Here is a 13,074-nt window from a genome sequence, read left to right on the forward strand (position 1 = left end):
GTTATGGATATGGAGATGAGCCAAGGCAGAATTGGCGGGACAAATCATGTTATCAGGGCGTTGGACGGCGGCCAGGGCGTTTTCGGACACATTGATCTTCATTTTTCCCTGGTTCTATGCGAGGGAGCGGCATTAGTCTCAGGTTTGGGAGTAAGGCCCTGAGAGAGGGTGCTTTTCCCCATGAAAACTGTGCGAACTTACGGGAGGGCGGCTTTTTTGTTTTGCGGTTCAGGCACGTTTGGCGGGCAATGAGGTCCAAAACCTATAGTGAGCATTGCCCTTTTGGGTGTTTCATAGGATCATCGCATTTCAGCGTTATCTTGCACACACGACTCCAGTTGGATTATGATTCGGGATGGTGAAGTTCCAGTTCGTGATCATTGCTCTTTCTCCGTTGCATTCGGGACCGCCTTCCTCGTAAGTCGTAGCAGAAGCGAAATGCCGAAGGATGACGTAACAGGAGCACCTTGTCGGACGCCGCCCTTTAGTCAATACCTCGCGAGAGTGACTTCAGTGACATTTCTTGCCTCGACGATCATGTGTACGCTGTTCAGTCTTCCGCCAAGTTTCCTCCCAGGGTCTCGAACCTGCATCTCGACGACTTACACGAGCTGCCTCGCCCTGGAATGGAGTCCAGTCCGCGGACACAGTATCAACTCCCACATCGGAATCCAACTTCGCACGTCCGCAATTCACACACTGTGAGGCCAGATCCCACACACACCCATGACAAGCTCCGGTTGGTTTCCTTTCTTGGTGCAAGCAAACAATGTTCCTAATCAAGACATGCGCGCCGGCCGGCAGAAAACGCCACCAGATGCGTTTTACAACCCTTGGCCCTCGAGGCAGCATTACGAAGTGACGGACCGCGGATCGCTCTCCGCCCACTATCAATCTCCGCTCCCCGCGCTCTTCGGCTTGCTCCCAGATCCTGACGATTCCTGACGAGAAGACCCCATGTCGTTGCTCTGGCCAAATTGCTCTTGGTGGTCCAACATACATATTACGAGTCTTCGACTTCGAGATGAGCTTCTTCTGGACGCAAAATGCTTCGACGCATTACCTTGGCAAGTCAGGGATCGATGTTTCTGTTGGCTACCTTAGCTAACGTTCATCCGAAAATGCTGCATGCAGATTTGTTCAGTACAGCACCACCAGCACCGAACTTTCTTTCATTGAAATCGATCGGGGCGCTTGCTGACACATGCATCTCACATGCTACACAGCCGTGACTGCCTGACAACTTTGGCGATACCGCCTTACTTGCATTCAGATTGCACCCTGTCGCCAAGGCCCATGAACATGTCCTCCCAGTCTTCAGCTAAACCGGTAAAGACGCACAGTCCATCTATGATATTTCACAACGAAAGGATTTCCACTTCGGGGAACGGCCGCCAACGGCTTTGTTTGTCGTCTAAAGATACCTGCTAATACGGATCCACACGGGTTCCTATCCAGTCTTTCCATGCCTGCTCCCAGGGCATAGTGCGTCCATAGACTCGGGGTGAGGGAGGAACGAGGTTGGGTCACACAAGGACAGCCACTGATCTCTAATTAATTGTTCGTAACGCTTTCGACTGCAGCAACTATCGGGGCAGCTATCAGCACCGCGGTCTAGGCATATGCCGCATTCTCTTCTCGCCGACAGGGGTTATCTCGGACTCTGCAAGCTTGTTCGAACAACTGACAGGGCTGCAAATAAGAGATTTTCTGGCAAGCAGGGTCTTGTTGACGAAAGGGTGTTCTTGTTCCATTTTGACAACGGGTTTGCAAGCCATTCGCCACTGTCCTCGAAAGCCAGCTGGGTTGGATGAACCACAGACAGGCTTTGGTGTCGTCGCATCGGTTGGCTGCAAATGATAGGATTCGACAACACGTCGATCCCCGCCCATTGTCGATAACAACGGCCGTAAGGCCAGCCAAAGAACGCGGAGCTGCTGAGATCGCCAACCACCGATGAAGTCAAATTGCGTGGCGAGGCGACGTTCAATGCAATACTCCGTCCGCAACAGGGAGGAAACTCCGATATCTTTTGAAATCGAGACTCGATGTAGGATGCCACCTTCCGAAGCTTCAGACTTTCTTGCTCCACTGCTACTGCTTACCTGCAGTACACTTCATCACATCATCACGCGCACAGGCAGACATTTGCCTACCTAGCATACGGTCAAAGAAAAGAGGCTCTGCATCTAGGCTATAGCATTCAATTCTAGCCTTTGCTTTGCCAATGCAGCGAATATCCGGAAACAATGGTAATCATGGATCGTGTACCCAGGGCAGGGTGTTCGGGAACCCACCACAACTTAACGGTCTTCTCTCTTCTCTCCCTTACCCACCTCTCCACCAACAGCAGCCAGCGGCGTAACGGCCTTGGCCCAACCCACCTTCGCATCTCGCATTCGGCTAGTACGATTGACAAACAAACATACATAAAGCCATCCCAGGTTGATGGCAGGGGTAAAGTCAAATGGACAAGAGCAGCTGGCCCAGGCTGATGAGATCGGGCTACCGATGGCCAAGCATGGTTCAATACATTTGCTGCGCCAGCAACGAATTACATCACATATCCAGACCTTCATATTTAGGCGAATGTGGCCGCCTCCGCGCAATTCTTATTTTCTTACGGGGTTTTGCGGCTAGCTGCAAAGCTGTAAGAGTCTCTTTGATGTCCCAGAACGAGCGGGCCAACCGCCGAAAAGGCGGCCCCTCCAATCATACTCTGGTGGCTGCATGCACACAACTCAGGTGAGAGGGGGAAATCAAGAGGTTCGAGACAACATCACTCATGCAATCTACCTGCCGCAAATGATCGGAGGGCGGCGGTAGCAGTCAGGCCATTAGTCTTTGTTCACTCGTCCTCACAGGGCTGAACTTGACCCTGGGTCATGCATCCGAAGGGTTTGATGCAGGGTATTTCTTAATTTCGGAGTTGACAAGTCTTGCACGGAACGTGGTTGTGCCCTCATGCATTCACTGTTGAGTTTGAGCCATGTCGTGATCAGGGCTCACGGCGTTTATGGGTATTCCCATGCTTGCGGGTTGCGGTGAGGGACACACGCCCCGAGCAAACAATTGACTTCAATGTCTCGATTGATGTGATATGTATACACTGCTCTATAGCTGCGCGTTTGTTGCTATGACTAGGTCAGGTTCCAGCAAATGGGAACATCAGCCCCTATGCTCAAAAAATAATTGATCCGTTAACTCCAGTAGTACCACATGCCCCCTTTCCTGCCACTCTACTTCATGACTCTGGTCTGCCACCTCCCAATGCTAAGAAACCTCAACTTATGCAGCTCCTGCCTTCAACAGGTGGGCGTACTCCAAGCTCTGGCTTTGGCTCCAGGTGTTAGGGTCCTCGGCCAGGGCCGCCATCTGCTGCTGCTGGAGGTCCATGGCGCCGAGCTGCTTCTTGTTCATCTTCTCCTTCAACTCCTCGGTGATGGCGTCGACGTCGACGTTGAGGTAGCCGCGGAGGAACTTGCCAACGTCGGTATTCTCAATGTTGCCGCGGATCTTCTGGGCCTCGTCGCCTCCCGTGCTGTAGACGTTGACGTCGAGCGCCGTGTGGCCATGGGTGCTCCAGCCGACGTGGGCGCGGAGGCTGATCATGGCGGCGAAGGTCTGGACCGAGACCTCGGGGCGGTCGACAAGGGCCTGAAGCTCCTCCGGGTGAGCGTTGTCGATGCCGAGGCCGGGGACGACGAGCTCCTTGTTGACCCATTCCTTGAGCTCCTCCTTGTTAATGGTCTTGCCGCTGGTGGAGGCGATCTTTTGCAGGAACTTTTTGGAGAGCAGTTCAGCGGAGGCAGAGGCCTTTGCGAGGGCCTTGGGGTACCAGTTGTAGACGGGGAGGTGTCCGGGCTCCTCTGTTCATCACGTAGTTAGCTTGCTGCAAACCAATCGGTTTATGGGGGCGAGGAAAAGAGTTGGAAATACTTACGCAGAGCAGTAGCGAGGCCACCGGTCTCGTGATCGCTGGTGGCCACCAAGAGGGACTCGGTCTTGCTGTACTTGACAAAGTCGGAGACGAGCTTGAAAGCCTTGTCGTACTCGAGAACCTCCCGGACCTGGGCGGCGGGGTCGTTGATGTGGCCGGCGTGGTCGATCCTGCTGCCCTCGATCATGAGGAAGAAGCCCTTGTCGCTGTTCTCTGTGGCCTTTTCGAGGGCGCGCAGGGCCGTGGCGGCCATCTCGCTTAGGCTGGGGTAGACGTCGCTCATGTTGCGGCGGTCAATCTCGAAGGGAATATCGTAGTGGGCAAAAAGGCCGAGCTGAGGGAACGAGACCTTTTCGCCGCCCTCGAGGGCGTCAAACCCCGCGCGGTCGCCGGCGTAGGTCCAGCCGAACTCATCCTGGGCCTTTTTGACGACGTCGGTGTTGTCGAGCCTGCAGCTGCCGTCGGTACCGTTGGGGAGGAAGTGGCAGCGGCCGCCGCCGAGCATGATGTCGACGACGCGGCCGAGGGGACCGTCACCGACCTCCTGGAGGGCGATGTCGTCGTTCATGGCGCGGGTAAGGACGTGGCTGGCGAAGCAGGCTGGAGTGGCGTCCGTGATGTCGGTGGTGACGACGAGGCCGGTCATGAAGCCCGCGCGCTTGGCGGCCTCGAGGACGGTGCCGCAGGGCTCGTAGTCGGGGAGGACGGAGATTGCGCCGTTGTAGCTCTTCTTGCCGCACGAGAAGGCGGTGGCGCCGGCGGCGCTGTCGGTGACGAGGGAGTTCGAGGAGCGGGTGCGGGAGGAGCCCCAGAAGTGCCTGTCGAGGGTGAGGACATCGTCTTCGGGAAGGCCCTCGACGTGCTGGCGGAAGCTGCGCGTCAGGGAGAGCGAGGCCGGGCCCATGCCGTCCGAGACCATGAAGATGAGGTTGCGCTTGCCCTCAGTGGGCCTTGGGAACTTTGTCGAGCTCCTGTGCTGGGTCCATACTGCGAGGACGATGAGGGCTGCCGTGGCGAGGAGGGCCCAGGCGAAGAGGACGATTTCGCGGAGGCGCGAAGGGCCCGGGGGCGTACGGGAGGAGTCGTCGCTGTCGTCGCCTTCGCGGCGGTCGTTGATGAGGGGCGTCCGTTCGGAAGACTGCGCGTTTGCCGTGTTAGCCATGGTTTTTGAGCCCGCGCCTTCGTAGTTTGCGATTTAAGCTCCAAGGTGTTTTTGCGACGGTGGGGTATCTTTCGTTTGATAGAAATGAGTTTGGAGGAAGGTTTTGTTTTGTGCTTACCATCTTGGACAACCGACTCTACTGTGTAGGTCCTCTATTGCGTGGCAAACGCAAGCAGGGTAGGGATTTCGCGTCGCTTCAGTTCCTGTCGCAGGTGAAGCTGGGATGGTTTGGAAGCTGACTCTTGTCCAGGTTGATAAGGTCAGGTACCTGAGGTGAGTGACGGGGGGCTGGGATCCTTTTCAGATGACGGAACCAAACCAGGACAGGCAGCCCCTCCACTATCGCTTCCAAGTTCCGTGCCCTGCAGCAAGATAACACCCGTCGATAACCTGGACGACCTCGATGACCTTGGGGAGTAACTCCAGTGGTGTCTGACAGTCTGACCCTCGTCCAATTCGGGAAATGGGTCACGGTCTCATTCTTCGTTGCAGGGCTTCACCGTCTCCTACCAATCCTACCAATCCCGACGAGTTTCATTTGGAGCTTTGGAGGATCGTTTGGAGTAACTCGAAGAGATGTGAGTGGCTGGGTGGCTCCTCCCCCAGGGGACCCCACCATTCCGGCCATGTGCTGTGACATCACGCCCGCCTTGTCATCCCGTGGTCACAGGTGCCATCTCACCCACTGAACCTTAGACCTTCCTTGCCCTACCTTAAGTCGGACAGACACATTGGATAACTTTTTGCGGGCAAAGGGATTGGTCCCGCGATGCGGTCTGGGCTGAGCCTCACACTAACCTCCTCTCCAAGGGTCTCGCCCGTGCTGTCAGCTGGACTGCTTGTCGTTGGCTTAGACGCGATCAGGTGGGCGAGCATCTGCGGGGAAAGGTTGGGGGACACACACTCATATCACTTATATCCCCCCCTTCCTCATGCTCGGGATCCCGAACGTGGTTAGGGTCAACTAGCTGCCGTTGGTCATGGTTCAAATCTCATTGGATCGTAAATCTCGGTGGACAGGCAAAGGAGCTTTTGTTTGATTCACATGGCATTTTCGTGTTTTGAACTTTCGGGCCCGATGAAACCTTGTTGCGGATGTCTCCGATCATCTCTCTCACCATGTCTCGAGGGCGTCGAGTATCGACCTAGATTCACGAGCGCAGTCTGCTGTTGTGTGCTGTATGCCTTCTTAAAAGGCTGGGATAGCTCATCTCGATTTTCCATTAGAAGGGCTCGAGGATATACGGTAGATGAGGCCGGAAGCCCGTTACTCCAACCCGTTCGACTCTCCACACTGAGAACGAGAAGTACCTACCTGGCAGATTTCTATTTGCAACTTGATTTTTTGTTGTGTTACAACCCTCTTGGGAAGAATACGGTAACAAAGCGCGGTGACTACGAATTGTCAAGTACACTAATTGTAAAGCCTCCAATTTCTCGAGTTTCTTCCGAGCTCACTCGCCTTTTCATCCCTCAAAAAGCTACATCTTTATTAGCGTTCCAGTGATATCTCGTGAAGTGCTATATGGTGTTAAGATAATACTAACGTACTTTCACAAGGGGTAATCATAAGATATATGTTTTTCTAACCTTATTTCCCTTGTATCCTCTTTCGAATAATTGGAGGATAATGGAAATTAGAAAAAGACTGAGAAGGACATAATGATGCCCTCTAGTTGTTGATGGAATACTAGGCTCATGGTAAATAACGCATTCGTCACCATCTCCGTCTGTAATTACGTTCCCCTCGTTCCCACGTGTCAGCACAATACCAATCTTCTCTTTGATACCTCTCACCACCTAACCCTCAAAGTGTCAAAACGTATAGAGAGGCCTGCTACTTAGCTGGGAAGTGCGCTGTTTGAGTTTCCTTTAAGAAAGCTCGGCCATTGCCACTGCGGGCCAGATAACACTGCCTATTTCCCACTGCAAAGTTTCAGTCTGGATGGCCTCGACCAGACTGCTGGCCGTACAATCCGATGACCAGCAGAGGTTTAGAGGCATGCAGTAAAAGAGTACAAACTCTTCTCGTCACATAATTGAAGCAGGCATACGAGTCGAAGCTGGGGAACAGATCAGACGGTTCTTTGTTGAACTCCTACGTGTATGGTGGCCTTTACCGACGAAGTGTAGGGGCCTATCTTCTTATGGACCACTCTTGCAACTTCTTACTTTTCTACTGCATAGCTGGTTGCCGGGCTGGCCTCTGTATAGACTATTGCCATATGACGACTTGATCTGGCAATTGAGAATAAGGTAATGTCTGATCAATTCACTGCAATTCGAGTATTTCTATCGGTTCTGACAAAGGAGATTTTGTTCTCGTCTATCTCATCATTCACTTCTCTGTGTTGAGATATTCTTTCACATACTTACCGTCCCCGATTCACTACACAAGGTCCCATGGGTTATAGATATAAAAGGACGCTCGGCCCTACCATACAGAAGAAACAACTCAGAGCACATTACCCAGAGCATTCCATCATCACTTTAAAGATAATACCTACCCTCTTCACGTCATCATGAACACAAATTCCAGTATTCCGACAATGGCAACGGCTGCTTCCCAGCCACTCCCCCACATCGGTAATTGGGACATCATTCTCGACCAGCTTGCTGTGAGAGGAGACCATGGTACTCTGGCAAATTGCACTCGTCTCAATAAGGAATTGTCTGAGCTAGCTTCTCGACACCTCTACAGGTGAGCAAAGACTCATGCTCATCCTCCCCATAAAAAAGTGGTTCACTAACCACATAGCAGTGCGCAGTTTTGCCCTCCTCGGTACTGGGGAGGAGAGGCTACGGAAAGCCTTTGGGCGAATCTGTCTGCCGAAATGCTGGTGTGCGAGGAGCATCCAGACGTGAACGAGGCCTTCCCTGCGACATACCACCCATACCTACTATTTATACGACATCTAAACCTCCTCAACTTTCTCTCGGTCCACGGGTGCAGACCTTTCCCCGACCAGCGATTCGTTGCCGTGAACCGTGAGGCTACTCAGCAGGACCCCGGCTCCACGACCGATCGAAGCCTTGTCGCGGCGAACCATGTCACTGCCGAAACCCCGAGCATCGGATGCTTTGGCACTCGCATCCTCCGAAAGCTGGCTAACATGTCTACGGAGAAAGGCTTACACGTTATGCTCAAGAGCTTGACGGCAGACTGGTGGATGAACGTCCAGCCAGTCATTCATACATTTAGAAAGCTGGAAAGTCTCTCTCTCGTCTTTCTTGATGATTTAGATAAGTCTGCAGCCGCATTGATCACAACGCATCTGCCAATGTTGGCAAAGATATCAGTGGTACAGGCTGATGACTCTGAAATTGCTTCCTTTGCAGACTTCGTCTCGGAGCTGCCGCCGACTCAGCTGCGTTCGTTCGACTGCTCCCTCAACCAGACACAGATGCCACTTTTGAAGGCAATCGTACGGCAGACTTGTCTCCAGGAACTGACCTTGCAATTTATAGTTCGCCCTCCTTTCGAGCTGTATCGACTCTTCGAGCTGACTGACTTGAAATCGTTGACCCTCAGCTTCAACTACCAGCCATCGCCTCAAATCCGATTGAGATTCAAAAGATGGGCAGAAGAGAGCCGCAGTAAGGTCACAGACTGGCTGAAATCTTGCAAGGCTCTTAGAAGTCTCCATCTCTTCCGCTTTCCGGACCTTGTTCCCGCAGTCGCTGATGCTCTTCCTCACTTACATCTACGCAGGTTGCACATTTTCTCGACGGGATGCTACGAAGACTTCTATGAAGCACTCGAGACGCAGCAGCTCGAGTATCTCTTCTTAGCCGAGTGCTCTGAAGAAGGCCTCGTCAACCCTACTTCGAGGTTGAAAGAACGAGGCGAGCTCGTCATGAAAGCAGTGGCAGCCATGCCGTGTCTTCGGGATCTGCGACTACACACTTACTCCACCCTGGACTGCAGTGCGCTAGATCACATTGCCAAACGCGTACCGAGGCTCGAAACGTTATCCTTTGTCTGCCGCAAAGGCGAGAACTCGACCTGGACGCTTCGCGCTCTCGAAGGCTTCAAACACCTCACCAGCTTGACAGTGCTGGGCCACACCAAGTTCTCATCGCGCGAGATACTTTACTGGGTCAGCTACATGCACTGCCATCAGCGCCCCGGCGGCTTCAGGCTGAGTCTCCCTGCACAAGACCCGCGGTCTTGGTACCGAGGAATGAGAGCCCCGGCCCAGCTAGTACCTTCCACTAACGACCCGGCGACGGCAACTCTGAAGCATGTGTTAAAGTGGCTGGCCGTATTCGGAAGGGAACGCCATTGGCGAGGCAATGACTACGAGGCTGAAGAGGAGCGCATGTTTGTACAGCTTTGGGGCGATGCCAGGGGCCCGGCTGAGGGACTGCAGCTTCTTAGAGGCTCGGGGCCGTATGCGCCGTGGCTAGGCTTGATGCATAGCACGGGTCTGCCGATTGCTTGGAGGAGCTTTCTCTAACTCACAACCAAAGTAATTCTTGTAGCTGGAGCAAGTTGGTAGTTGAATAAATCATGAGTTCACAGGAAATTCCGAGATGAACTATGAGGTGAGGTTGAGTCAAGGCGCAGGAGCTATGAAGTGTCACACCGCGCCTGCTGCGTTCGAACTTCTGGGGGAAGTTACGTTCTTGGAGTCGCCCCGCAGTACCGAAGTACCCCACGACCACCACTTTACGCGCCCTGACGCGCTTCGCCTATGACGACCGCCCCTCTCCCATTGAAGCAATCCTAACGCAGTGAACTAACATCGAACTTCCTGACATCCGTGACTCAAGCTTCAATGATATCATAACCTCAATCTAGACTTCTCCGGTGCCACAATGGCTGTACTCAACTTCACGCTCAGCGAGGACGCCGTCGCCGCCTTCCGCGACGTCCTTGCCTGCCTGAACAAATTCAGCGATGAGGTCTCCCTAGAAGCCAAGAAGGATAAGGTCTGTCCTCTACCGTCCAAGCAATGCAAATGACAGATCTAGATATTGACCACATTGCATGTAGTTGGTCCTCACTGCACTCAATGCATCCAAGTCGGCCTACTCATGCTTCACATTCACCACCAATCGCTTCTGCTCCCGCTACCAGTTCGAGGGAAGTGCGCAGTATCGAGACAAGTTCTACTGCACTCTTTATATCAGGGTATGATGCTCCTTCATGCTTTGGAATAAATCTCATCAGAGTCTCATGGTTATACAGTCACTCGCCTCTATCTTCAGAAGTCGCGCAGGTGGCGATTCGCAGCGTGACCGTGAAAAGGAGAGCACGATCGATCGCTGTGATGTCGCTATTGAAGACGGACCAGGTGTCAAGAGTCGCTTCATCGTGAAGCTAGTTTTCCGAAATGGTACGCTTCTTGATTTTGGATTAGCACGATACAGAAGTAACTGATCAGTGACGAAGGTGTCACATCTACACATCGACTGCCGTTCGAGGTTGCGGTGCCAGTGCACGCCAAATTCGACCGAGATGAAACGACCCATCATTGGACCATCCCGTCGCGGACGTTAAGGCAATTGATGGAACATTTTGGCCCCGGAGTCGAGCTTCTGGACATCAACTCAGATGGCGAACATGTCAACTTCACATGCTACACAGAGAAGACGACAAATGGAGACGGTTGGCTTCTAACCTTTTTGAATGTGTCTATCAATGCTAACAACGGATGTAGAGGTCCTCAAGAAACCACTACACACATCAATCGCCATCGAGGTTGACGAATTTGAAGATATAGAAGTCGAAGATAAGCTTCGCATTGTTATCAGCGTCAAGGACTTTCGGGCCATTATCCAGCATGCCGGCATCACCGGCAACCACATCTCCGCTCGGTACTCTAACCCGGCGCGCCCAATACTGTTTACCTACTCCGGCGACGGCATAAGCTGCGAGTTCCTGCTGATGACAGTCGGCGAGAAGGGCAACCCGGCCCAGAAGACGAAGAAGGGCAAGGCGAAGGGCGCACAGGCGGCTCCGCAGCAGCAGCTCGAAGCCACGTCTAGAAGACAGAGTGCCGCGCCGTCCGAGACCCCACAGCCCCAGGAGCAACCACCCGCGCAGAGTATGCCGCCTCCAGCGCTGTCGGCGTCTGCATCACGGAGTGGAATCGCCGCGCGCACTTCACTGTTCGATTTGCGGCCATCACAGCGACCGCCTCCCGCAACCATGGCTTCTCAAAGCCTGTTTGTGGACGACCAAGACGAACAGGCGTGGGAGCCCGTCAGGTATGAAGAGGACGATGATCCAGACTTGGATGCAAGACTTGGGTGGGATCATAGTAATCAGCCCGTAAGTCTCCCTGGCCCGATCGATCTACCTAGGACCATGATCCTAACGCACGTCTCTTCAGACTGCTTCTTCCATGCACCTTGACCGCAAAGTCGCTGAGGAGAATGCCGAATTCGACCCGACTCCAGCCAGTAGCGCAGGATTGGAGCCCACGCAGCGCCTTGACGATGTTAGGCGCCTAGGTCTGTTCTACCAAGGCCCATGATTTATTTGGATGGATGGCAAGGTGATGATGTTGCTGCCGTTCTGAATTCGAATAGCCCTAGCCGGCAGAACCATGTTTGCACCATTTGCTCAACTGGTGATGATAGTCACCCAACTAGTCGCGCAGCCCGCGCCGATACCCGCAATTTTAGAACCAGGGGGAATAAATCTCGATGATGCGATGACATTCCACCGTCCCTTAACATCGTTGTTCTCGACTTGTGGGCCGCAGTTGCCGTGCTCTCCCCATCCCCAGGCGAGCACATCGCCCGTCTCTGTGAAAGCAATGACATGTTCGCTGCCAATAGCAATCTTTGATAGCTTGGGTAGGCTCGGCGGCGGGAGCTGTCCGTGATCGTCTCTTCCCCATGCCATGAGCTCGCCGTCCTTCTTCAGGACATAGACATTGCCCCAGCTGGCACCCACATCTGTCCACTCTGGTACGGAACTGGGCGCAGAGGACTTGATGTTCCATTTATCAGACCCGAGAACGAGCAGCTTTCCTGAATCTGGAGCTCCAAACAGGCAAGTAAAGTCCTTTCCGCAGACGGCTCTTTCAACCTTGAACTCGACGCCCTCGATCTTCCTCGGCGAGTAGACGACCGCCTCTGGGGCCCCACCTTGACCCTTGCGCACATTGCCCCAGGCGTAGGCGTCGCCGTTGCTAAGGACCGCCATGGCGTGACCCATACACGCCGCCAGATCCACGATCTCGGTCCCGGCCGGCGGGAATTCCTTGAAGAGGGTGGCGGACGGGGAACGGACGAGGAGCTCTCCGAGGCCCAGCTCGCCCTTTTGTCCGGCGCCGAAGCTGAAGAGCTTGGTCTTCTTTCCTTCGGCGTCTTGCTGGACGACGAAGGAGCCCTCCCACGTTGCGGCGATCAGGACAGTTGTCGATGCTGTTGTTGTTCCTGCTGCGGTGGCCGGGGCGGCGTTTGCTTCATCCTTGCTGAGCTGGACTTGTTGGAACACGGACTCGTCGGTCTCTGCTGCTGAGGTAAGGCCGCATGCGCCGCTGGTTGCGTCCCCGCTCCACCAGAGTTGTCCTGATTTTGTGAGGAGAAGGGTGTGGTTTCCGCCCGCTGCGATCTTGACTACTGGGGATTCAGTGTCCTCTGGGAAGAATATGGCTTGCTTGGGGACGGAGACATCTTCTTTGTGGCCGATGCCGAGCTGGCCTGATCCATTTGATCCAACGGCGAAGAGAACGGACATCTTGACAAATGTTTCGCTTGATTCGATTCTTTTGGTCTGCCAGGTGAGGGACCTTTCTCTCATCGAGGGGAGCTTCCTAAGCTTGGGAAGGTAGCTGGTAAGCTTCGGGGGACCCCCGCGAAATATCGCAATAAGCAGATTCGTCCCCCACCAGTTTCTCCCATGCATCTAAGCAGTTCCATGGAGGGGCCTTTCGGCCAATCTTTCCCGCGCCTCCGCCAATGGATCCGCGCTGCAAAGATCAAAAAGCGGAACTTGAGCCGCCAACTTTTT

At 53.9% G+C, this 13,074-nt stretch overlaps 5 protein-coding genes across 5 annotated transcripts; 2 read left to right on the top strand and 3 right to left on the bottom strand.

Moving 5' to 3' along the window:
* Positions 1–1,259: 1,259 nt before the first annotated feature.
* Positions 1,260–2,716, bottom strand: BDZ83DRAFT_649481 (uncharacterized protein; the record flags this gene model as incomplete). Its single annotated transcript, XM_060510284.1, has 4 exons — positions 1,260–1,348; positions 2,106–2,156; positions 2,333–2,403; positions 2,625–2,716. The coding sequence occupies 4 exons, from the start codon at positions 2,714–2,716 to the stop codon at positions 1,260–1,262; spliced, it is 303 nt and encodes a 100-aa protein (XP_060367679.1).
* Positions 2,717–3,018: 302 nt separating this feature from the next.
* BDZ83DRAFT_197867 (alkaline phosphatase) lies at positions 3,019–5,394 on the bottom strand. Its single transcript, XM_060501641.1, has 3 exons — positions 5,221–5,394; positions 3,944–5,078; positions 3,019–3,869 (listed from the first exon to the last, which is right to left on the bottom strand). The coding sequence occupies exons 1-3, from the start codon at positions 5,221–5,223 to the stop codon at positions 3,289–3,291; spliced, it is 1,719 nt and encodes a 572-aa protein (XP_060367680.1). The 5' UTR covers positions 5,224–5,394; the 3' UTR covers positions 3,019–3,288.
* A 2,772-nt stretch (positions 5,395–8,166) lies between these two features.
* BDZ83DRAFT_612530 (uncharacterized protein) lies at positions 8,167–9,767 on the top strand. Its single transcript, XM_060507716.1, has one exon. The coding sequence runs from the start codon at positions 8,216–8,218 to the stop codon at positions 9,560–9,562; it is 1,347 nt and encodes a 448-aa protein (XP_060367681.1). The 5' UTR covers positions 8,167–8,215; the 3' UTR covers positions 9,563–9,767.
* Positions 9,768–9,923: 156 nt separating this feature from the next.
* BDZ83DRAFT_572242 (Rad9-domain-containing protein) lies at positions 9,924–11,587 on the top strand (the record flags this gene model as incomplete). Its single annotated transcript, XM_060504483.1, has 6 exons — positions 9,924–10,037; positions 10,102–10,239; positions 10,297–10,444; positions 10,501–10,716; positions 10,769–11,382; positions 11,444–11,587. The coding sequence occupies 6 exons, from the start codon at positions 9,924–9,926 to the stop codon at positions 11,585–11,587; spliced, it is 1,374 nt and encodes a 457-aa protein (XP_060367682.1).
* An 89-nt stretch (positions 11,588–11,676) lies between these two features.
* Positions 11,677–12,801, bottom strand: BDZ83DRAFT_649485 (RCC1 domain-containing protein; the record flags this gene model as incomplete). Its single annotated transcript, XM_060510285.1, has 1 exon — positions 11,677–12,801. The coding sequence occupies one exon, from the start codon at positions 12,799–12,801 to the stop codon at positions 11,677–11,679; it is 1,125 nt and encodes a 374-aa protein (XP_060367683.1).
* Between the last annotated feature and the right edge of the window lie 273 nt (positions 12,802–13,074).

Source organism: Colletotrichum acutatum (assembly GCF_030867785.1).
Source record: "Colletotrichum acutatum strain CBS 112980 chromosome Unknown BDZ83scaffold_23, whole genome shotgun sequence".
Taxonomy (NCBI): Eukaryota; Fungi; Ascomycota; class Sordariomycetes; order Glomerellales; family Glomerellaceae; genus Colletotrichum; species Colletotrichum acutatum.